At 38.2% G+C, this 25845-nt stretch overlaps 1 protein-coding gene across 5 annotated transcripts in view; it reads right to left on the bottom strand.

The window, feature by feature from the left end:
* The window catches only part of nphp1 (nephronophthisis 1), a 93759-nt gene that overhangs the window by 42335 nt on the left and 25579 nt on the right, over positions 1 to 25845 (bottom strand). For all 5 annotated transcript variants that reach the window (XR_010017033.1, XM_063040712.1, XM_063040713.1 and 2 more), the window contains 7 exons: positions 23797 to 23845; positions 16713 to 16797; positions 13953 to 14047; positions 13141 to 13269; positions 12375 to 12449; positions 7774 to 7884; positions 6367 to 6449 (listed from right to left, as the gene is read on the bottom strand). Coding sequence is in view for 4 of the 5 variants with exons in the window: in XM_063040712.1 (XP_062896782.1) it covers positions 6367 to 6449; positions 7774 to 7884; positions 12375 to 12449; positions 13141 to 13269; positions 13953 to 14047; positions 16713 to 16797; positions 23797 to 23845 (627 nt within the window). In the remaining variant the exon portion in view is untranslated. The remainder of the gene's footprint in view (positions 1 to 6366; positions 6450 to 7773; positions 7885 to 12374; positions 12450 to 13140; positions 13270 to 13952; positions 14048 to 16712; positions 16798 to 23796; positions 23846 to 25845) is intronic.

The raw sequence follows: 25845 nt of genomic DNA, 5'->3' as shown, positions 1-25845 counted from the left end.
CAAAAAGTTCTATTTTAACTTCACCAGTCTACAGGGCTTGTTTCCAAAATGCATCAGGCTTGTTCAGATGTTTCTTTGCAAACTTCTGACACTGAATTTTGTGGTGAGGATGCAGGAAAGGTTTCCTTCTGATGACTCTTCCATGAAGGTTATATTTGTGCAGGTGTCGCTGCACAGTAGAACAGTGCACCACCACTCCAGAGTCTGCTAAACTTCCTGAAGGCCTTTTGCAGTCAAACGGGAGTTTTGATTTGCCTATCAAGCAATCCTACGAGCAGTTCTCTTGGAAAGTTTTCTTGGTCTTCCAGACCTCAACTTGACCTCCACCGTTCCTGTTAACTGCCATTTCTTAATTACATTACAAACTGAGGAAACGCCTACCTGAAAACGCTTTGCTATCTTCTTATAGCCTTCTCCTGCTTTGTGGGCATCATTTATTTTAATTTTCAGAGTGCTAGGCAGCTGCTTAGGGGAGCCCATGGCTGCTGATTGTTGGGACAAGGTCTGAGGAGTCAGGGTATTTATAAGGCTTTGAAATTTGCATCATCTGGCCTTTCCTAATGATAATTGTGAACAAGCCATAGCCCTAACAAGCTATTTAAGGTCTGAGACCTTGGTAAAAGTTATCTGAGAGCTCAAATCTCTTGGGATGCCCAAACCTTTGCATGATGCTCCTTTCCTTTTTTTCCACTCTAATATTATACAAGACAAAAATAATACACTAATCTTGCTTAAAATGTTGAAAAGAATGTTTCGTCTTTAACTTTATAACTTTTGGAGATCAGTTCATCTTCTACTCACTTAACTATTCACAGTAACAGAAATTTTGACCAGCGGTGCCCAAACTTTTGCATGCCACTGTATTAAACTTGTGAGAATATTATTTACCAGAACACAAGATATTCATACACTATATCTTAGAAACCAAGATACTCTGTGGAAAAACAGATAAGAACTGCACAAAAACTGCAGAAATGATAACTTTTTGGCTTTGGTGTTGCTTTTGGTTTATTATTGTCACATATAGTGATTGTTCAAATCATTGCACAATGCAATGAGGTAGAACAGATCAATCAACAATGCAAACTAAATTATCAAAGATACAGAGGAAGTGTGAGTAAATAAAGTGCATGATCCTAATGAGGTAGATAGTGAGGTCAAAAGTCAATCTTATGGTACAAGAGATCCATTTGAGAGACTGGTATCTGCAGGATAGAGGCTGCCCTTCAGCCTGGTGGTGCATGCTTTCAGGTTTTTGTACCTTCTGCCTGATGGAGGTGGGGAGAAAAGAGAATGTGCAGGGCAGGTGGAGTCTCAGTTTATGATTGCTATTTACTGAGGCACTGAGATTATTGCAGGAGATTACTGAAAGACTAATAGGAAAGTGAATAACTCACATTCAAGTCTGCTGCATCATCCCATCATGGCTGATTCATCATCCCTCTCCTGCATTCTTCCTGTAGTCTTTGTCGCCCTCACTAACCAAGAACCTATCAACCTCTGCTTTAAATATATGCAATGACTTGGCCTCCACAGCCACCTGTGGCAATTAAATTCCAGATTCACCACCCTCTGGCCAAAGAAATTCCTTCTCATCTCTGTTCTAAATGGACATCCCTCCATTCTGAGGATGTGCCTCTGGTACTAGACTCATCCACCACAGGAAACATCCTCTCGACATCCATTCTGTCTAGGCCTTTCAATATTCATAGGTTTCAATCAGATTCTGCACCCACCCCCCCCCCCCCCGGCCACCATTCTTCTAAACTCTAGGGAGCACAAGCCCAGAGCCATCAAGTGCTCCTCATACATTAGCCTTTTCATTCCCAGAATCATTCTCATGAAAATCCTCTGGACCCTCTCCAATGCCAGCACATATTTTCTTAGATAAAAGGTCCATTACTGCTCATGATACTCCAAGTGCGGTCTGACCAATGCCTTATAAAGCCTCAGCATCATATCCTTGCTCTTATATTCTAGTCCTCTTAAAATGAACACTAACATTGCATTTGTCTTACCACTGACTCAACCTGCAAGTTAACTTTTAGGGAATCCTGCACCCTTTGCATCTCAGTTTTTTGTATTTTCTTCCCATTTAGAAAATAGTCTACGCCTTTACTCCTCCTATCAAATTGCATGACATACACTTCCCTGTATTCTATCTGCCACTTCTTTGCACATTCTCCAAATATGTCCAAGTCCTTCTGCAGACTTCCTGCTTCCTCAACACTACCTGCCTCTCCATCTTTTTGTATCACCAGCAAATTTGGCCGCAAAGCCACCCATGTTGTCATCCAAATCATTGACGTATAACGTAAAAAGAAGCGATCTCAATACCGGCCCTTCTGGAACACCACTAGTCACTGGCAGCCAACCAGAATAGGCTCCCTTTTTTTCCAACTCTTTGCCTCCTGCCAGTCTTCCATCCATACTAGGATCTTTCCTGTAATACTATGGGTTCTTAGCTTGTTAAGGAGCCTTATGTGTGGCACCTTGCCAAAAGCCTTCTGCAAATCCAAGTAAGAAAAATTACTAACTCTCTTTTGTCTATCCTGCCTGTTATTTCCTCAATGCAGTCTAATAGATTTGTCAGGCAAGATTTCCCCTTCAGGAAACCATGCTAACCTTGGCCTACTTTATCATGTGCTTCCAAATACCCTGAAACCTCATCCTTAATAATGGACTCCAGCTTTCCAACCACTGAAGTCAGGCTAACTAGCCTATACTTTTCTTTTTTCTGCCTCCCTGCCTTCTAAAACAGTGGAGTGGCATTTGCAATTTTCCAGTCTTCCAGAACCAATCCAGAATCTGGTGATTACAGCTTCCCAAGCAGCTTCTTCTTAGTAATAACAACTACTACACTCACTTCTACTCCCTGGTACTCTCGAATTTCTGGCACACTGCTAGTGTCTTCCACAGTGAAGACCGTCAAAAAATATTCATGAAGTTTGTCCACATTTCTTTGCCCCCTATAACTACCTCTCCAGCAACATTTCCTAGGGGTCCAATATCCACTCTTTTATTCTTTATATATCTGAACAAACTTTTGGTATCCTCTTTGATATTTTTACCTTTATACTTCATCTTTTCCCTCATTATGGCTTTTTAAAGCTTCCCAATCTTCTAACTTTACACTAATATTTCCTATATTATATGCCCTCTCTTTTGCTTTACGCTGTGACTTCCCTTGTCACCCACAGTTGTCCTGTCTTCCCTTTAGAATATTTCTTCATCTTTGGGATGTATCTATCCTGCTTCTGAATTGCTCCCAGAAACTCCAGCTAGTGTCCCCTTATCAACTTTTACCCAACTTTCCAATCAAGTCTCATTACCGTCGTGTAATTCACTTTACTCCATGATAATATTGATACATCTGACTTCATCTTCTCCCTCTCAAACTGCAGGGTGAATCATATCATAATCACTGCCTCCCAAGAATGCTAGCATATTATGATCAATGTCTCCCATTGTTAAGATAAATAACCAACAGTGAATGGACAGAAAATGGATAAACAACAGTGGAAAAAATAAATATATACAATACAAACAAGAGAAAATCTGCAGACACTGGAATCAACTTCCCAGCTCTTTACTTCATCCCTCTCCCTCCAGGTTTCACCTACTACCTGGTGGTTCTCTCTCCCCTCCCCCCACCTTTTAAATCTATTCCTCAGCTTTTTTTCTCCAGTCCGGTCAAAGGGTTTTGGTCCAAAACGTCAACTACACTTTTTTTCCATAGATGCTGCTGGCCTGCTGAGTTCCTCCAGCATTTTATGTGTGTTGCTTATATACAGTACAGTTGTGATGGTTGTGTTGTTACATTTGCACACACTACTACAAACTAAGCTAAAATATTTCCATACTTGTGATAACTTAAACTAAATGTACAAATGAAATTCTGATGGGAAAAAGAGCTTCCTCTGTCCATTTTCTGGAAACTAAAAAAAATGTTCTTATGGCATTTTGCTTCATGTGCTCCAAATGCAAAGCATTGATTTGCATCAGACAGATTTAGTCTATTTTATATAATATTATTGTAAAGAGACGAAAAAGTGAAGTTTCATGTTTGATAATTATAAAATAAGGATCAAATTACTCAGAAAAGATAGTGATAGATTTAGCAGATTTATTCACTGAATAGTAAGCTAATCCAAATTTCATTTTTAGGTTCATTAATGTTAAATAATTTTTCACATTCTAATTGAAGATAGCAAATTTAAGGAGATTACTCAAAATAAGAATGCATTTCCGGGAACAATTCTGAAAGAGTATTGTTAATTACATCAGTGTTAAGGAAGCTGCTTTAATTTCATCCATTGCAATTTACTGCGCGGTCTTCAGGGATTCAGAACAGGTGCCAGAGAACTCTTGGCATTTGATGAGGCCGAAAGTGCACAGCTCACCATTTTGGTACAAATTCCAGAATGCAAGCAACACATCCTTCCCATGGAAGGATCCAGACAGTGGCCAAATGGGTCTTACATTCTTTGTCTTTGAATTCAGGAGCACAGTCTCTCCTTCAGTTTTTCTTTGAAAATGAGATTGCAAGTAGCTATTGCACATAACAAGTGTGGTGCAGTCAATCTCTTCAAGAGCCTTGATAAGCCAAAACAGTGATTCTCAAAAGTAGCCTTTAAATTTTAACTTTTGCATTTACAATATTCTGAATATCATAATGTGGTTACTACCGGCCACAAATGACCATCTCCAATCCACCAACTTCCATAATTCATTCAAAGGTCTCAGCTGGCATTAATATAACTACTGACTTTCACCTTTGCACCCAGCACAGGCTCCCTTTGCATTTGATGATTCTAGACTCAATTACATCACATCCTTAACAAACATGAGCTTTCTCCATCAGTTGGCTTTGCAGGCTGAGCCAGTATTTCATTGCCCATTCCTAGATGTCCTTGAGAAGGTGATGATGAGGTGCTTCCTTGAATTACTGAAGTCCTTAAGGTGTAGCTATGCTGTCAGAGAAAATTAACACCCTCTGCCTGTTCACCACCCTCACCCTCAGACCATCCTGGACCCCTTCACAAGGGAGAGAACATAGCATTATAGAATCATGCTTGAGACCACAGACTATCTGCTCACCTAACCACAGAATCCACTAATGCTATTACTTTCTTGTCCTCTCTCCTCGTTCCCTAACACTAATAATTTCATGCCCTCTAGTGTGCTGAAGTCCCCAAAGAAATCTTTTTCCCCACTTGCATTGAGAACAGAACACTTGATAGAGTAAGATGCCCTTTGGGGTCTCCTGAACTACCTGCAAGCTCTTTTGTGTCTGTTAGAAGGTCACGGTGCCAGTTTGACCACTTAGTGAAACATTATATCCATTAAGCCTTCAGCTTGGGAGATGAAAGTAAGTGTTATCAGTAGTTGCTCCAAATCCAAAATCCTGAATTTCAGATTCTCGAGTTCTTGCAATCAGACAGAACAGAAACAGGCCCTCATTACCAAGTCTATGTCAAGCTTTATGTATTCATTTACACTAATCCAACACCAATTCCACTTGCATTCTTTCCAACACAAGATACTACCACTCACCTACACACCAGAGGAAAATTCACCAGCACCAAATGAACAACCAATCCCATAACTTAGGGAAGAATCTAGAGCACCTAAAGAAACCCCATGACGTCATAGGGCAAATGTGCACTGACACACCAGAGGCCAGTACTGAACTATGCTCACTGGATCTGTAAAGCAATGGCTCTACTAACAGTATCACTTCCCCCATTGGTGGTTACTCAACACAGTTTCCATGTGGCATAGAATATGTTTTTCACAGGTTTACAGTGTCCTGCTATTACTACATCTATTAAGTTATCTCACTTAACAGAAATAAACTGTTTAAATACAAAAGGACTCAGCTGTCACTCAGAGACCAGGTAAGCAACAACTTGCCTTCCAGTTTGATAATTTTTTAGCTTTTTCTTAAGTGTTGATGTTAATCATACTCTCTTATTCCAGCTCTTCATTCTCGTGGTTTTCTCTTCTGTCTCAAGCTAATTCTTACTGTTCAAATCCCTTACTGTACTAAATTCTCTGTTCACCATCTTCCCTAATTTGGTACTCTGCAATATATGTAGTAACTGTACTTGGAGAATTGGACTTTATTCGACTGTGCAGCTTTCTAACAGTGAAATCTAGTAGCAGTGCTCATTGGCAGTGCGTTGAATTAGGGGGAAATAAGACATCTTTCATATCTTGGAAGCATGGGGCTCATGTATGTGAAATGTTCTCAAGCACCTGAACAGCAGAATATTGTTGAGGAACCAAAGCTAAAACAATTATGCACAAGATTGGTATTTGCTTTTAGTTTTCTGAGTTGATAATTAACAAAACTTCTTTTACCTGTGGGGAATAGCAGTGCCTTCAGCCGTAAAGAGTGGCAAAAAAACCCAGCCACAGCTTAATTCCCCTCGATGACCAGTTGACTAAAAATGTAAAAAAGATTTCATAAGAATGAGAGAAATTTTCATTTTAATTTAGCTGATATATTCAAGTGTGACCATAGTAAGTAATAATTACACTGTATTTTATCAATCCAAAGAAACAAAAGGAAGTAGAGGCCCAGTGAATCCAAAAGGAAAAAAAGTAACTCCTGTTATTTCAACTGAGAGGAAGGACAGGCAGACTGTAAGTATGGATGGACAGTTGGAACCAGCTGCGCCCAAGGGGGCACGAGCAGAGCTTGGTAAGTAGGATTAAGGAAACTCCAAGGCGAAGAACAGGAGGATGACTAGAGTGAAGGTAAAACTCATCAAGGATCAAAGAGGAAACATGCTTGAAGTGAGAGGAGGTAGGGAAGGTCCTTTGCCTCAGTATTTATCAGAGATACCTTGACATTTGTGGGGACAGCATAAAGCTGGCTGATATGCCAGAACATATCAATTTTAAGAAAGAGGATGTGCTGGAACTTTTGAAAACATTAAGATAGTTAAGATCCCAGGGCTGGATGGGATATATCTTATGTTACTACAGGAAGCTTGGGAAAATATTGCTGCACCTTTGGAGATGATTTTTGCCACCTCACTGGATGTATATAGTGTGTTGATCTGCATTAATCTAGAGATTGAGTTCAAGAGCTGTGAAATAATGTTGCAGTTCTATAAATCCCTGGTTAAAATATTGTTAAAATATTAAAATCCCTGGTTGCCTCATTTTCGGCAGGATATGGAAGCTTTAGAGAGGGTGCAGAGCAAATTTACCAGGATGCTGCCTGGAACAGAGAGCAAGTCTTACAAGGATAGATTGAACAAGCTAGTGTTTTTCTCTTTGGAGTGAAGGAGGATGAGAGGTGACTTGATAGAGATATACAAGATAACCTAGTGGACAACCAGTGACCTTTCCCCATGGTAGAAAAGGCTAATACATGGGTCATAATTTTATGGTTACTGGAGGAAAACACAGGGGATGTCAGAAGTAAGTTTTTTTACTCAGAGAGAAGTGGATGCAGGGGTGGTGGTGGAGGTGGTATGTTAGGAACACTATTAGATAGGTAGATGGATGAAAATAAAATGGAGGGCTATATGGGAGGGAAGGGCTAGATTGATCTTAGATAGGGTACAAGGTCGACACAACAGATTGGGCCAAAGGGCCTGTACTACGATGTAATGTTCCATTTATCTAGATTTCTCATTTAGGAGATATCTACTGCATTTTATAATACATATTTAAATGAATAAATATTTATTTTTACTTCGTAAAGTAATTGCTCTGGAGTTGCAATTATTTGTAAATTATAATTAGACAACTTACGCTATAAATATAGGAAATGCCCACTTCAAAGAGAATACCAATATCAGGAGACTGTAAATTTGACCTCACAAAACATTCACCATCCAACAGGCTGGGAAGTATACCTGTAACCTGTAACATCACAGAAGATAAATATCAATTAAACTCTTCCGGTGCAATGAGTATGAATCAAAAATACCTGTGGAAAAACAAAAGATATCAAATGTACGAGCTTATACAGTCAGCTTTAAACAAGATAAGCTTTATAGTCCAAAGATAAGACTTTATAATCAGAGACAAGCACAGTTGTCTGCTATCACTGCATTTACTTTGGAAATATAACCAAGTTTTAACTTCATAGTGAATATAGTACAAAAAAGAATCTGAATATGAATGCATTTCATATTCAAAAGCTTGAAGGGAGAACCACAAGCAAAATGTTAAAAACAGATGGCCTAACTCAAAATGAAGGCTTGAAACACAGACTGTAACTTTAAATAAGATTATTACAACTTCTTATCATCAACAATACAATGTAATATTCTAATTATTCCCATAAAAAATCATCAATGGACATGGCTCTTGTGAAAATTTTGTATAAGGGAACATTTACAAATGCTGTGTAATTTTTTTCCATCCTTCAGGACACGGATATCTACATATTATTCACAAATTATGTAGAATTTGCATTCAAGAATACAAGTTGCATATTTATCAATTACAATGAACATCCCAACTTCAGTTGTGAATACTTTTATCCCCGGTCTGCAACACATTCATGAAGTTTACGGAAAACATACAGTAAACCTAGTAGTTTCTACAAACACTACTGAGGTCTATACTGAAAGGTATTGCAAATATCAGATATTGACAGGGATTTTAATATTAGAAGAATGACAAAAGAAATAATTTCTGGGTTTTGTTTCTTGATTTGAAGTACTGAGTTGGCTTCAGTGAAAAGTAGCAACTGGTACCTCACATCATCGCCGTAACTCATTTCCACTATTTGCATTCTATGATTTATAAGTATTTCTTTGTAATATCAAATAACCACATAACACTAAAGCTAAGCAAGTAGGATAACCACACATACAGATCACCAATCTCCATCAGGAAAAATTGTGTCAGAAGTTTTTTTTTAATTATCAGAAGCTAAATCACTATTTGAGACAACTGGTGCACCTAGGTTTTTGGTGGCAAGAATAGGTACTGAAATACAATCACATTCACAAATTCAGTTGCTGATTTGTCAGAGATATTCCTCAGGTAACTTGAAAGACATATTTAAGAGACAAATAGAAATTGTGGGAATGGTGAACATGCATGGGATATTGTGAATAAGAACATAGTGGATCATGTGGCTGACTGTACTTGGGGTGGGGGGAAGCTTCTGATATACGAAAGATTTTAGTCATTTACAGGCAATTTCCTTCCCACATGTTTTTTCACACTCTTCCTTAAGACAGTCAAAACATTTCTTTGAACAAGTTTTGGTCACATTTTAAGATCATCTTCCCTGATTCAGTATTTTTATCTGATTATATTCTAGTGAAATACCTTGGAACAGCAACCTTAAAATGCTGGCAATACCTTACTTTGAAGCTCTTTTCTAAATTAAGCCAATAAAGAAAAATCAATAAATAATGAGTATCCTTGCATAACTTCTGGGAACATTACCCAATTATATTTGTCCTGTTATCCATTGCAATAATTGATTGAAATGATTTATATGATAGCTTTCAGAAATTAGGCTCCATGCTGCAATACTGATAACAGTTGAGAAATCAAGCTGAGTGAAAATTTATTCAATACAAAATATCTGTTACTGGATCTGAATATTTGAAAAGTAAAAATTCTCAATTATGCAGCATATCAAAAATTTAAACCATATCACACAATGAAACATTTCAAGAGAGTAGTGACAGCTGTCATGGAAAATGCTGATCTTTTGGCACTACTTAATGCCAACAAACTCCCCCACCCCACCCCCAAATACCTTCAGCATCCACAACATGAGAAATATCAGCCTAAAGATGCACTTCAAAATACACAAATACACAATAAAGCAGATGCTGAAACAAACCCAGAAAACATTGGAAATACTCCATTAAGTAGTGCCTGTGCAGATCATTAGAACCTGGAAGATTCACCCTGCTATCCTCTCCACAGTAACTACCTAACACAGCATCTTCACATCACTTTCTCTTTTTATTAACATCATTCAGTATAGCTGTAGTGCAGAACAGCTCCTGACCTTCATTATGCCACAAATGATGGAATTTTCACAAGCTAAGCAGCAAAAATTATTTCAGAAATAAACTTCAGAAAGTGAATGATTCCTTAGATAGCTATTTCCTCATATTTGCTGAAACTAATTTTACAGAGAAACAATACATAAATGTCATTTCATCCACATACTGGTGTTTGTCCTCCACATATAGTAATCCTAACATCTTATGCTTAACTTTATCTATTTTATTTATTTATTTAGAGGTACAGCGTGGAATGGACCCACCCAGCCCTTCGAGCTGCGCTGCCAGCAACTTATGATGTGACCCCGGCCCAATCATGGGAAAGTTTACAATGACCAATTAACCTACTAACCAGTACATCTTTGGACTGTGGGAGGAAACCGAAGCATCCGGAGCAAACACACATGTTCACAGTGAGGATATATTCCTTACAGAGAACGCTAGAATTGAACTCCGAACTCTGATGCCCCGAGCTATAACAGCATCACGCTAGCCACTACCATGGTGCCTAGTTGTTCGTTAATCTTTGTTTATATATAGTTTTCATAAATTCTATTGCAATTTTTTATTTTCCTGTAAATGCCTGCACAAAAATGAATGTCAAGATAGTATATGGTGATATATACAGTTGCAAGAAAGAGTTTGTGAACTCTTTACAATTACCTAACGTTCTGCATTAATTACTCATAAAATTCGGTCTAATCTTCATCTAACTCACGATAATTGAAAAACTCAATCTGCCTAAACTAATAACAAACAATTGTACTTTTCATGTCTTTATTGAATACAGAGTTTAATCATTCACAATCCAGGCTGGAAAAAGTATGTGAACCCTTGTATTTAATAACTGGTGGAACCTCCTTTAGCAGCAATACCAAACGTTTCCTGTAGCTGCTGATCAGACTTGCAGAACGGCGAGGGAAATTTTAGACCATTCGTCCATACAGTTCCTCAAATTTCTGGGATACCTTGCATGAACAGCCCTCTTCAGGTCATGCCACAACTTCTCAATTGGGTTAAGGTCTGAACTCTGACTTGACCATTCCAAAACACAAATTTTCTTCATTTTAAACCACTCTGTTGTTGATTTACTCTTGTCTTTTGGATCATTATCTTGTTGCAGTATCCAATGTCTATTAAGCATCAGTTGACAGACAGTTACCTTGACATTCTCTTGTAAAATGTCTTGATACAATTTTGAATTCGTTGTTGCCTCAACGATTGCAAGCTGTCCAGGTCCTGAGGCAGCAAAGCAGCCCCAAACCATGATACTCCTACCATGCTTCACAGTTGGGATAAGGTTTTGGTGTTGGTGTGCAATAACCTTTCTCCTCCAAATAGCAAAGTGCATTTCTGCCAAAAAGTTCAGCATTTGTCTCTTCTGTCCACAGAGCATTGTCCCAGAAGCAGTGTGCAACATCTAGGTGGTCTTTTGTAAACCTGAGTCATGCAGCAATGCTTTTATTTTGGAAAGCAGTGGTTTCCTCTGTGGTGTCCATCCATGAATACCATTCTTGTTCAGTGTTTTTCTTATAGTGGACACATGAACAGAGACTTTAATAAGTTCTAGAGATTTCTGCAGGTCTTTTGCTGCTATCCTGGAGTTCTTTTTCATCTCCTTCAGCATTGTACGTTGTGCACTTGGTGTGATCTTTGCAGGGCGCCCACTCCTAGGGAGAGTAGCAACAGTACTGAATTTCCTCCATTTGTAGACAATTTCTCTTACTGTGAACACTCAGGTTTTTAGAAATGCTTTTGTAGCCTTTTCCAACTCCATGCATCGCTACAATTTTTCTTCTAAAGTCCTCTGGAAGTTGTTGTGATTGAGGCGTGGTGCACATAGACAGATCTTTCTTGAGAAGAGCAGGCTCTGTCAGCAACCTGACTTTGTGTACCTTTTTTATAGGGTAGGACACCTCTACAATCCACACCTCCGACCTCACCTCATTGTTGGAACACCTGACTCCAAATAGCTTTTGTAGAAGGCATTATCCCAGAGGTTCACAAACTTCTTCGAACTTAGACTGTGATTGTTTAAACGGTGTACTCAATATTGACAAAAAGTACAATTGTTTGTGCGTGTTATTAGATTGAGAAGATTGTGTTTGTCTATTATTGTGACTTAGATCAGACTACATTTTATGAGTAATTAATTTGAAAAATCAAGTAATTGCAAAGGGTTCGCAAACCTTTTCTTGCAACAGTACATACTTTGATTGTAGTTTGTTCCCCTATACCTTTAATCTGCTTTTCTTTTAAAAGTAAATCCAACCCATTCTTTAATTGATTGTCTCTGCTTTATCATTAACTCGTACTGCATTTCACAGCATCACACCCCTGTTAAAAACAAGTCAGGAAAGGTAAACCTACTCTTGGAGAAAAGGTCCATGTTTTGGGATTCTTTGGTTGCCAAGTTGCTCTGATGGTATGTATATTACTGACAACCTGAAATACAGAAACAATGTGATCAAATAAGGACTAATTATGGAGTATACACTAAAAAAAACTTTACTTTCCTCATTAAGCATGACAAGCTATGCACACGTTTGCCACTGAGACGTGCAAATCCCCTGTTATTACCTTACACATCTGTGAAGAGCTTGTCAATGAAGCCCTTCTGGTCCAGATCACTGAGGCCCTACATGGCACAACGGACTTGCACAATATAAAACAAATCAAGTGAATTGGCAAAACAATGCCCCGTCCACAATTCAGATAAGACAGCAACACCATACAGTGGTCCTGCCAAACTTAGAAGTTTTTTCAAAGCTTTGATTTTCCCCTTTTATTTATAAGCATAGAACATGTTATCCAGAATAAACATAATCAAGGACAGGAAAAGTGTGCCATTTACAAAATTCACATGAGCATACCTGAGATTTGCTTGGCTTCACACCCACGTCCAATGTCATCACTATTCACATAACCTACATTTTTGATTGTGCCAATATAAATGGAGCTCAAAACCTCAATTGCGTAATGCCCATAGCATAAAAAAGGTTGGGAACCCCTGGTCTAAAACTTTCCTATCTATGTACCTATCCAAGTGTTTTTCAAATGTTGTTAATGTACCTACCTCAACCCTTTTGATTCTAAACCCTATTCAAACTGAAGTACTTGTCAGTACGTGACTTACCTTTAAACCATCGAAGAGACAGCAGCGAACATGTCTGCTTAGCACCTGGACACCTGACACTGGCAAAGGAATCATTTTACAGCTCCACAGCGTAAACAATAGTTCTATGTGCGTCTTCTTTGGGCGGACCTGTCAAGGTCAAATGAAGTGAGAATCTCATACAGACATTTAATGTTAATGCTCATTTACCTACCCAACACTAAAGCAGATGCCAGAAATTTAAAGCAAGAACATTTAGGGCTATACTCAGCAGTTCAGGTAGGATTTGTGAAGAGAGGAACATAATCCTTTACAGTCTTGACTTGTTCTCATGAAATGCAGATGAAGAATGAAATAAAAATCAAATATTAATACTTGATTACCAAACTTCAACAAAGTATATGATATCCTTGTGACATTGCATCAGAGTTAAGCATAATTCCAGCTGAACGCAGGGTAAAAATATCATAAGGGCTTCAGCTAATCCCAGTTTATTGAACATCCACAGGCACTTTAAAAAAAAAGCCACCAAACAGAGGACTCATGAAACAAATCCCTAAGATTTGTCTAATTGCAACTACATCTTCCATTAGTACTCTGTATTAGACAAATAATTCTGCATGGCAACTGTATACTGTTTGTAGTTAAATAAACAGAGCTAAATCTATTAGAGCTCAAGACTAAATTGGATATGTGTTTAAAATTATATTGGAGGAGGGTAGGTACTTGTAAGAGTACCATTTATTTGTCAATAACCAAATATTCTTTCCAGGCGTTGTAACTTGAATTTCGAGTCAGGGTCTACAAATGAATGATAACTTAAATATACTCACACCACCATGTGATTGGTCCCAATGAAGGTCTTTAAAGTACAATTTGGATTGTGTCAATGTAGGCTGCAGAAAGTAACTCATGTGGAATTTGTTTCCTATGGGATAAAATACATAATGAGGCTTTGTATACTTCTCTTTTTTTCTTTTCCAATCTTTTTATTAATATCAAAATGTTAAACATAACATAGTATTAATACAAAGCTATTGGGAATACATTGTTAATAATTAGCATATATAAATATAAACTCAGTTAACACACAGATATTAAACCTCCCAAAATCTTACAGAATACTAATATAAGAGAAAAATGCAAAAGTAACATGGAAAAAGAAAAAAAAACAAAATACCCCAATTTAAAAAACACAATCTAAACAATACTACTCAACTAAACTAAAGAAAAGAAAAAAAATGGGCTGTTGTGTTACTTCAGATAGGACCATTGGTGTCATTAACTCTGCCCCTCTCTCCACATATTTAAGAGTAATAGAATAGGTTTGGAGAAGGTCAAATTACATCGTATGGAAGTGTTGAATAAATGGCCTCCAAGTCTTTTTGAATTTAATAGAAGGATCATGAATGACACTTCAAATTTTTTCTAAATTTAAACACAACATAGTTTGAGAGAACCAATGAAATGTAGTGGGAAGATTAATTTCTTTCCAATTCAGCAAAATGGATCTTCTAGCCATTATGTAACAAATGCAATCATCCGACAGGCTGAAGAGGTTAAATGATTTTGTTCTATCATTGGTAGACCAAAAATTGCAGAAATAGGGTGAGGTTGTAAATCAATACTCAGAACAGTTGAAATTATATCAAAGATATCTTTCCAATATTTTTTCAAAAGAGGACATGACCAAAACATATGAGTTAAAGAAGCTATCTTAGAGTGACACCTATCACATACAGGATTTATATGAGAGTAACAACGAGCTAGTTTATCTTTAGACATATGGGCCCTATGTACTACCTTAAACAGTATCAGCGCATGTTTAGCACATATAGAGGAAGAATTAACTAATTGAAGAATTTTTTCCCATTTTTCTATAGGTAAAGTAAGCTTAAGTTCCCTTTCCCAATCATTCTTAATTCTATTAGATAAGTCTGGACGTATTTTCATAATTGTATTATAACTAGTTGCTATTACACCTTTTTGAAAAGGATTTAAATCTAAAATTTTTTCCAAAATATCCGTTGGATACAGATTCAGAAAGCTAGGAAGAACAGTATTTAAAAAGTTTCTAATCTGTAAATATCTAAAGAAATGGGATCTAGGCAAATTATATTTATTAGATAATTGATAAAAGGACATGAAACAATTATCCAAAAATAGATCACAAAATCATACTATACCTTTGGTTTTCCAAACCAAATAGGCTTGATCCATAATATAGGGTTGAAAAAAAAATAGATATAATAGGGCTTGCTAGAATAAATTGATGCAACCCAAAAAATTTTCGAAATTGAAACCATATTCATAAAGTATATTTAACTATTGGATTATCCATTTGTTTATGCAATTTAGAAAGAGCAAAGGGAAGCAAAGTCCCTAAAATAGAACCCAGTAAAAACCCTTGTACAGATTTACGTTCAAGATTTACCCAATGTGGACTTGAAATTATGTCCAAGTCCCATGTCCAAAATTTTAAATATCGAATATTAATTGCCCAATAGTAAAATCTAAAGTTCAGCAATGCCAGACCACCCTCCCTTTTAGACTTCTGTAAATATCTTTTACCTAACCTAGGATTTTTATTCTGCCATATATATGAAATTTTAGAATTAACGTTATCAAAAAAGCATTTCAGAATAAGAATTGGCACCGCTTGAAATAAATATAAGAATTTATCTAAAATAATCACCTTGATAGCTTTGATCTGACCAGTCAATGACAAAGACATTGGTGACCATTTAGTAAACAGATGTTTAATCCGATCAGTTAAAGGTAAAACAAATTAGCCTTAAATAAATCCTTGTGCTTTTTAGTAATTTTAACCCCTAAATAAGTAAAACAGTCGGTAACCAATCTAAATGGTAAACATCCATAAATTGGAACCTGCATATTTAACGGAAAAAGTTCACTCTTATTGAAGTTCAATTTATAACCAGAAAAATTACTAAACTGAGCCAAGAAGGATAAAACTGCAGGAATGGATTTCTCAGGATTGTAAATATATAATAGCAAATCGTCTACATATAGTGATAATTTATGTATCTCATTCCCACGGGTAATACCAAGAATATTAGGTGAATCTCGAATAGCAATTGCTAAAGGTTCTAGAGCAATATCAAATAATAATGGACTAAGAGGACATCCCTGCCTAGTACCACGAAATAACTGAAAAAAGGGAGATCTTTGATTATTAGTAAAAACCGAAGCTACCAGGGGTATGATATATCAATTTAATCCAAGATATAAATATCGAACTAAAATTAAACTTCTCAAGGACACTAAATAAATATGGCCATTCAACTCTGTCAAAAGCTTTCTCAGTATCTAATGAAGGGACACATTCTGGAGTTCTAAGGCTTTGTATACTAATACTCCGCTATTCCCCAAGAAGTTTCGCACAATAATTCTAAACCTCCTCAAACAATACCATCCATATCTCATTGTAAAGTTGGAATTACTACTGCACTCTCGTCACAAAACCATGAGTTCACATTAGAATTCATTTAAAAACAAACATTAAGTAGTTTGAAGTTAATGAATTAGTTAATATTTAAGTACTATGAATAGTTAATTTCAAACAAGATTACCTTCTGTTAGCAGCTGTGAAAGAGTAGATGCTCTGAAACCTTCTGGAATGGCTCCCTTTTCCGCTAACATATCAACAGCAGTAATCTGATTAAATAAAAGATTCAAAATTAAAGTTGTTAGATACAAGCTATAATGAATGATTGAATGGGGTGACAGAAGTGACTCTGCTTATTTCAACAGAGTTATTGTTCCAGTAAGCAGGAACTGAGTTTAATACCTCTTCCGAAAGATATGTCATATTTAATAATACAAGACCCTAAGTACTACTAGAACATGTAAAATTTGTATGGCACTATAAATATGGGAAAATATGCCAATTCATTAAGCTATAAATTATCAACGAACATACATAGTCCACCCAAGTAAATTATCAGTTTCTCAATAAATTAGTGACTAATATACTGTTAGTGAATTTGTATTATATTTAAACCAAAAAGCACAATTACACAGATCAGGTAGAAATTTTTCTAAAATTTCAGCATTAAAAAAAATCATATTCATATGAGTGCTAACTTCTATGCCTGTCCTGCTTAATCATAATTAATAAACACTTACATCGTAGCAAATTGCATTATTGTGGTAGGAAATGTCCCAAGTCTAACAGTGTCAACCGTGACTCAGCATCCTAGCGTGTGATCAAGTCTGAGTTCCAGCCCAACTTGAGACTTCAGGAGAAATTCTAGGCTGATACTGTGGCAAGGGACTGCTGATCAGTTGAAAGCACCTTCTTTCAGCTAAGGCATTAAACTGAGAGCATCAGCACTTTAATGTGGATGCAAAACATACCCACAAAACCTTATCAAAACAGAGCAAACACTGCCCAGTATTTGTTTAAGATTGTTTAGCATCTTTTCCAGTACACAAGTGAAAAGGAGAATGAAATAACTGTTACTCCAGATCCAATAAAAAACACAAGCTAAAGAACACAATAATATAACAAAAACAAGAAATAGAAATACATAAGATAGCTTATATACATAAATTTATTGTATGTCTATAAAGTGATGCTAGACACAGGAGAGTTTATACATAAGGTGCCTGACAGGAAATGATAAATTACTGTGGTGGGGGGTGTAAAGGGGTGGGTTAGTAGCTGGAGGTGTTGATCAGCCTTACTGCTTGAGGAAAGTAACTGGTTTTTGAGGCTGGTGGTCCTGGCATCGATGCTATGTGGCCTCTTCCCTGATGGGAGTGGGACAAACAGTCCAGGAGCATTGTGGGTGGGATCATTCACATATTACAAAATATATTTATATTAAAAATATATATTAATGTATTTAAAATGATAAATTGCACATTATCAGATTGTTCCTGGTGGCAGCTCACTGTGTGCAAATTGGTGACAACATTTTCTGCAGTGACCACAGGGGACACAACTGCTATATAAATACAACTCTTTAAAGTATATATCTAATATCCAGCGAGAACACAAGATTAGAAATGTAGGAGTAAATTTCTAAAAAGTGTCCTTAATTTAACTGTGGTGAACCAAATTAATTTCCTTTCTTATCATGTTATTCTCTCATTTTGTAGCTACCCATTCAGTTGCTCCCTCAAACTGATTAAGGCATTTGAAGTGCATTTCTGGTTCTAGTGCACCATTAGCTCCCCCTGCTGGAAATACTAGCCATAACAGCAATTAAACCAACATACAGCTATCAAATCCCATTTAGTATCAGAGTTTAAACACAGAGTAAAGGTTACTTGGAAAAGAAATTGGAAAATTCACCAGGTCACGAAAGAGAAGAAGAGTAGGGACAGTAAACAAAATTTGTGGGTGCACCAAGGTCTGGAAGAACATTGCTTCATTTGGTTGTATATACATTTAGTCAGATGACAATAAACTTGAACTTCACATCTTTCCTGCAGGGAGGTGACCAAAACTGTGCACAATACTCCAAATTAGGCCTCACTTTTACAATTTCAACATAACATCCCAACTCCTGCAGTAAATACTTTGATTTATGAAGGTGAATGTGCCAAAAGCTTTCTTTACAACCCTGTCCACCTGTGATACCACTTTCAGGTAGCATAAATCTATATGCCCAGATCCCGCTCTTCTTCTGCACTCATCAGTGCCCTACCACTCATCACACAAGACTTACCCTGGTTTGTCCTCCCAAAATGCAACAACTTACACTTGTCTACATTAAGTTTCATCTGCCATTTTCAGCCCATTTTTCCAGCTGATCCAGATCCCAATGTAAGTTTTGATAGCCTTCCTCACTGTCCAGTACACTCCCAATCTTGGGTCACCCTCAAATTTGCTGATCCAGTTTACCACATTATCATCCAGATCGTTAATACAAAATAACAAGCATCAATGGGCCTAGCACTGATCACCATAGTACATCATTAATCACAGGCTTTCAGTCAGAGAAACAACCATATACTAGCAACCATATCTGGCTTCTCCCACAAAGCCAATATCATACCCAATTTACATCCTCATCCTAAATGCCAAGCAACTGAATCTTCTCGACCAGCCCCCATGTGGGACATTGTCAAAGGCCTTGCTAAAATCCACGTAGACCCACGGTCTTCCCTTCATCAACTTTCCTGGATACTTCCTCCAAAACTCTATTAGATTTCTTCGACATGACCTACCCTGCACCAAGCAAAGTTTGTTAACTTTAGGACAGCAGTACAATGAAATACATGATAAATAATTTTCTTAAAACTGAATTACATGAAGTCTATATGTGCCTATTAAATAGTTAAAATAGGTAGTGCAAAAAAACAGAAATAAAGAAGTAGTGAGGTAGTGTTCATGAGTTCAAAGTTCATTTAGAAACTGGCTGGCAGAGGAGAAGAAGCTGTTTCTGAATCACTTGAGTGTGTGTCTTCAGGCGTTTGTACCTCCTTCCCAACAGCAACAGTGTGAAGAAGGCATGTCCTGGGAGGGGAGGATCCTTAATGATGGATGCCACCTTCCTAAGGCACCATTCCTCGAAGATGTCTTGCATACTACAGAGGCTTGCACCCATGATGGAGCTGACTAATTTTACAGGTTTCTGCAACTTACTTTAATCTTGTGCAATAGCACCTCCCATACCAGATGGTGATACAGCCAATCAGAAAGCACCCCATGGTACAATTGTAGAAGTTTTCAAGTGTTTTAGTTGACAAACAAATCTCCTCAAACTCCTAATGAAATATAGGTACTGTCTTGCTTTCTTTATAACTGCATCAGTATGTTGCATCCAGGTTAGGTCCTCAGAGATATTGACACCCAAGAACTTGAAATTGCTCATTCTCTCCAGTTCCAATCCCACTATCTACTCTGGCATCTTGTTCCCAACTCCTTGCAACTCCAGTTTAAACACCCCATGCAGCACTGGCAAACCTTCCCTCAAGGATATTAGTTCTCCCACTGTTCAGATGCAAGCCATCCCTTCTGTACAAGTCACACCTTCCCTGGAAGAGAGCCCAATGATCCAAAAATCTTATGACCTCCCTCCTGAACTACCTGCTTAGCCACATGTTAAACTGTATGATCTTCCAATTTCTGGCCTCACTACACATGGCATGGGTAGCAATCTTAAGATCAGAACCCTGGAGGTCTTGCCCTTTAATTCACTCTGCAGGACCACATCACCCTTCCTACCCTGTACCAACGTGGACCACAACCTCTGGCTGATCATCTTCCCACTTAAGAATGCTGGACTCGATCTGAGATTTCCCTGACCCTGGCACCCAGAGGACAACATACCATCCGGAAATCTTTGTTCTCATCTTCAGAACCTCCTGTCTGTTCCCCTAACCAATGAATCTCCCATCACTACAACTTCTTTCTTCTCCTCCCTTCTCTTCTGAGCTGCAGAGCCAAACTCAGTGCCCAAGACCTGACCACCATGACTTTCCTCTGCAAGGTCATTTCCCCCCACAGTATCCAAAGCAGTATACCTGTTACTGAGAACAGCCAAAGCCTGAACTCCCCTCCCTAACAACAAATGCTCCCATAACTTCTTTCCATTGGACTTTGCCATTTGTCTAATTACACACACTCCGACATCTGCTCGGGAACTGTGGCATGCAGAATGTTCTGACTGCCCCCATTTGCTTCTTTTGAACTCTCTCTCACACTACACAATCCAACGTCTCCTCAGGAACTGTGATGCACATGATGTCCTAACTGCCTTGCTCGATTCTCTTGAAATCTCTGTTCCGTTATGCAATCCAATATTTCCTTGGGAACTGCGGAGCACTTAAAATTACCTTCAGTAAATCTTCTCATGTCAGCTTTGTGAATTAAGCCAAGTACCAATTAGGCAGTCGTTATCAGAATGCCTTTGACAAGGTGCTGCACATGAAGTTGCTAAACAAGCTAAGAGCAGATGCAATTACAGGAAAGATATTAGCATAGATAGAAAATTGGCTGATTGGCAGGAAGCAAAGAGCGAAAACAAAGAGGCCCACTTCTGATTGTGACTCGTAGTGTTCTGCAGGAGTCGATGTTGGGGCCGCTTCTTTTAATGTTATATGTTAATGATCTGGATGACAGAATTGATGGCTCAGGTTCATGGATGGTACAAAGATTAGTGGGGAGGGGGAGCAAGCAGTGTTGAGGAAGCGGGAAGTCTACAGAAGGACTTGGACAGTCTGGGAGAATGGGCAAAGAAGCGGCAGATGGAACTATAGTGCAGAGAAGAGCATTTTGGTAAAAGGAATAAAGATAAACTGTTTTCCAAATGGGGAGCAAATTCAGAAATCAGAGGTGCAAAGGGACTTGAGAGTCCTTGAGCAGGACCCTCTAAAGGTTAACTTGCAGATTGTGCCAGTGCAAGGAAAGCAAAGGCAATGTTAGCATTCATTTCAAGAAGACTAGAATTATCAGAGCAAGAATGAATGCTGATGCTTTGAAAAGCATTAGTTAGACCGCACTTAGAGAGTACTGTGGGCACTTTTGGGTCCCTTATCTAAGAAATTTAATTGCTCTGAATCTATACTCTTTTTTTTAAAAATTGAGATACGGCACAGAATAAGCCCCTGCAGCCTTTCCAGCCGCGTCACGCAGCAATCGCTCGATGTAATCCTAGCCTGATCACAGAACAATTTATAATGTCCAACTAACCTACCAACCTATACATTTTTGGACTGAGGGGGGAAAGTGGAACACCCAGAGGAAACCCATGCAGTCACAAGGAGAACGTACAAACTCCTTACAGGCAGCAGCGGGAACTAAACCCAGCTTGCTGGTACTGTAAAGAGCCATACTATTCACTACGCTACTGTGCTACCCTATTCTGAAGTTAGAAGAATGAGGGGGAATCTCACTGAAAGGCTTAGACAGAGTGGAGGTGGAGAGGATGTTTCCAATAGTGGAGGAGTATAGGGCCAACAGACAGCCTCAGAAAAGAAGCATGCCCCTGTATAACGCAGGAATTTCTTTAGCCAGAGAGTGGTGAATCTGTGGAGTTCATTGTCACAGACAGCTTTGGACACCAAGTCATTAAGTATATTTAAAGTGGAGGTTGATAAGTTCTTGATTAGTATCGGTGTCAAAGATTATGGAGAGAAGGTAGGAATATGGGGTTGAGAGGAATAACAAATCAGCCATGATTAAATGTGGAGCAGACTTAATGAACCAAATGGCCTAATTCTGCTCCTATGTCTTATGAAGTCCTGCATAAAACCAACATCTTCAAACTATGAATAACATCACATAGGGGTACCAGAACAAGTTCCACCCACAGAAATACTTCCCTAGCCAGTGAAGCAATGGTTCAGGCTAAAGGCTGATTTATACTTTTGCGTCAACTCAACACCATAAGTACGGCGTTGCCACGAACCCTACACAGAGCCTACGCAGATCCCTACGCCGTAGCCGGACGCGCACCTCTCCCAAAATGTAACTACGCGTCACGGCAACACAGACCGCAACAACTGTGATTGGTCCACTTGGTAGCATCGCATTTCCTCCTACGCTGCAATAGCTTCCCATTGGTCGACTGAAGGGCAGGGAAGGAACTCTGGCTGCAATGCTTTCCATAAAGCTTTACAGGCCTCCGAAATTATGGAGGACACATTTCGCTTATACGAGAAAAGAAGCTTGCTTTAAACTGGTTTACCCCGAGAAAGACTACAATGACCATGATGCCTTGTGCGGGCAGGTGTGTGCGCATGTGCGACATGCCCGGATTGCAGAGCGATGCAGACACACCAATGCACAAGTATAAACGCTTACAATGCGCGTAGGCCACTTGCATAGGTTACAGTGTTGAGTTGACACACAAGTATAAATCAGCCTTTAATTTAGTACCTGGTAAACCTTACACCTCTTCTCTAAATTAAGGGAGTTTATCTGCAAGAAATGAAAGAACCAATAAGAAGAAAAGCCTGTTCACTTCACCTTCCTAATCTATCCATTGTTATTGTATCTATGCAGCCCAATATTGGTTACTGACCAATGTACAACCCTTGTGAAGTCAAGGTTACACGCTCAGGACACTCAGCATTCAAACAAAATTGTGTTGTATAGCACCACTACTCCATTAACGGTAATAAGCACAGAGTTCCACAATTAACAACTTATTCATCAGTTCATTAACTCCCAGTTTAGAATCTGGTGGAATGGCTCAATGACTGATCTGAACATAACTTTGATCCAAACAAAGACAAAAGACCTGAATCTCAGTGTAGACATCAAGGCATTTTACAAACAGAAGCCCAAAGGAATTTCATTAAAGCAGGCCAATACAAATCATTGGACAAATTGTTTACTGGTAGAATCACACCCAGCACAGTCACTGGTGTTTATCTGAGCAGGGACTCAAGGGAAATAACTTCAGCTATCTCAATACAATCTTCCCTCCTTCAGGTCAGAAGTAGTGATGATATCTGACAATTAAAAATAATTAGATTCATTAGAACTTAGCAGATGCATTGTGATAAATTGCTTGACAAACGCCTGCAACTGACAAGTGACAAGTTTCCATTCTCAACTGTTTTGTCTGGTTAAGTGCTTGTCCAAAAATATAAAGATGTCTGCTACGTAAAACAAATTTAGCTCATGTACAAACCACCAATGCAGAGGTTTGCCTACACACCAGGAAAGAATAAATAATTATAAAATCTGCTTACCTCTGAAACAACCTTTTTGGCAGCTAACATGTGTGATTGTGATTCTTCACTGTAAAAATAACAATACTGTTAATATCTTTAGCAACATAATTTATAAATACATGTAAACCTACTTATACATACAGCAAAATATACTGAGGATGATCAAAACATTGTAATTACTGACTGATTATGGTACTTGAACATTCCAGTGTTGCACAATCAAGGGAATAATCAAGATCTGTAGCCTGCACAATCAAACACTAAACAGGCACAACACTGAATACTGTGAATTTATCCCAGGGCAAGCAGTGTGCAATTGTTGCACTTTTTATGATATAAAGAAATCCATATTTTTCCTATTAAGAGGACTGCACACAAGCTGAAACTAATTTAAACTAATTAATGCCATTTCTTCATCTCTGATGAGAAGCCATTAGAGGATCCAGCCACCAATGGAAGTCATATTGGGAAATTGCTTAAAGAAATGACTACATAGACACAGGAGAGCGTAAACTTGCTTTTGGGTAGAAGCAATTGGTATAAGAGATGCTCCCAATGACTGGAAAATTTGCAATTGAATCTGCAAGTGTTAGGCTTTAATAGACGTATTATTAAGATCAAGTCTTGTGAAAGGAAAGAAAGTTTGATTGTCTATTCCAGTGACCACATTATACCAATGATGGACTGTAATGCAAGTTCAGAATGCTTAATGGTGATTGCAATCCTACATTCCAAATAAAGATTAGCTTTATTTGTCATATGTATATTGAAACATCGAAACTCACACTGAAATGTGTCATTTGTGTCAACAACCAACACAGTCCAAGGCTGTGCTGAGGGTGGCCGCCAAGTGTCACAATAATTCCAGTCTGGCATACCCACAATTTACCAACCCTAACCCATATGTCTTTTTGGATTGTGGAAGAAAACTGGAGCACCCAGAAGAAACCCATGGAGTCACAGGGAGAACGCACAAACTCCTTACAGAAAACAACAAGAATTGAACCACAATCTTACAGCTGGTGCTGTACATTATGTTAACAACTATGCTACCGTGTCACCTTCAACTTCAGTGTCTTTGTAGCTGCATTCATATATTACCTTCGGAGCTGTAAGAAGCTCCTTTTGAATCAAGACACCTCCCATGTCTGAAGAAACAGTTTTGTGAACTAATATATATCACAGGAGTATGTGCATACAGTGAGATGCCTAGAGATCATTGTTGTTTAATTGTTGGTTCACGTTTTTTTTTACACAATATGGGCTTTATTGACTGAGCTAGCATTGATTGTTCAATCTTAAATGCTCTTAAGATGGCCACACCTGCTTGAATTGCTACAGTTCATCCAGTACAGATCAACAGATACAGAATTCCAGGATTTCCATTCAACTACAATGAAAGAATTATTATGCTTTGATAATCCCAGGCACACGTTACCCATGTTTGTCTTAGTGGTAGAGGTCATAGATTTGGGAGATACTCACAGATTATCCAAGGGTATCCTGCTACAATCACAACCCAATACTGTACCACAAAGTCTGAGCAAGTGGCATCTGGTCCTTAAGTGCGGATTCTGGGATACAAGACATGTACTGAAAGCAGAGAGTGTATCCCTTCTTTCTCTTCCTGCTTGTTGTATACTAGACAAAGATTTTGCCTTATATACCAGATAGTGCAGAATGCAGAAGACTACAACAAAGTGCACCATCCTGACTGGATAGTATTGTAGGAAGCCCAATGAGTAGTTTGGACAATAATTTGAATATTGAGGACCCAGAGAGTAAATTCCAATTTACATCCTGTGGCCTGAAAAGGTTGTGATCCTACTCTCCCACACAACAACAGAATCAGACTGGAATGATGAGCTAAGAATAGAGAACATCACCTTTATTTGGCATGGTGATTGAAATCCATCATTCCAGCAATTAATGAATCACATGACTTTCTAAGCACAGAAAGTCAAGGGACAGACATTATCTACAGGGAGCAATACACAATATACTTGATGAGCAGTTGATGTGTTGAACCTTGATACTTCCGTTGGTCAGGGTCGACCATGGATATTG

The sequence above is a fragment of the Mobula hypostoma genome, chromosome 2 (genome assembly GCF_963921235.1).
Source record: "Mobula hypostoma chromosome 2, sMobHyp1.1, whole genome shotgun sequence".
In the NCBI taxonomy this organism is placed as follows: Eukaryota; Metazoa; Chordata; class Chondrichthyes; order Myliobatiformes; family Myliobatidae; genus Mobula; species Mobula hypostoma.
The sequence above is the reverse complement of the archived record's forward strand: the minus strand, read 5'-3'. Positions and strand labels throughout refer to the sequence as shown.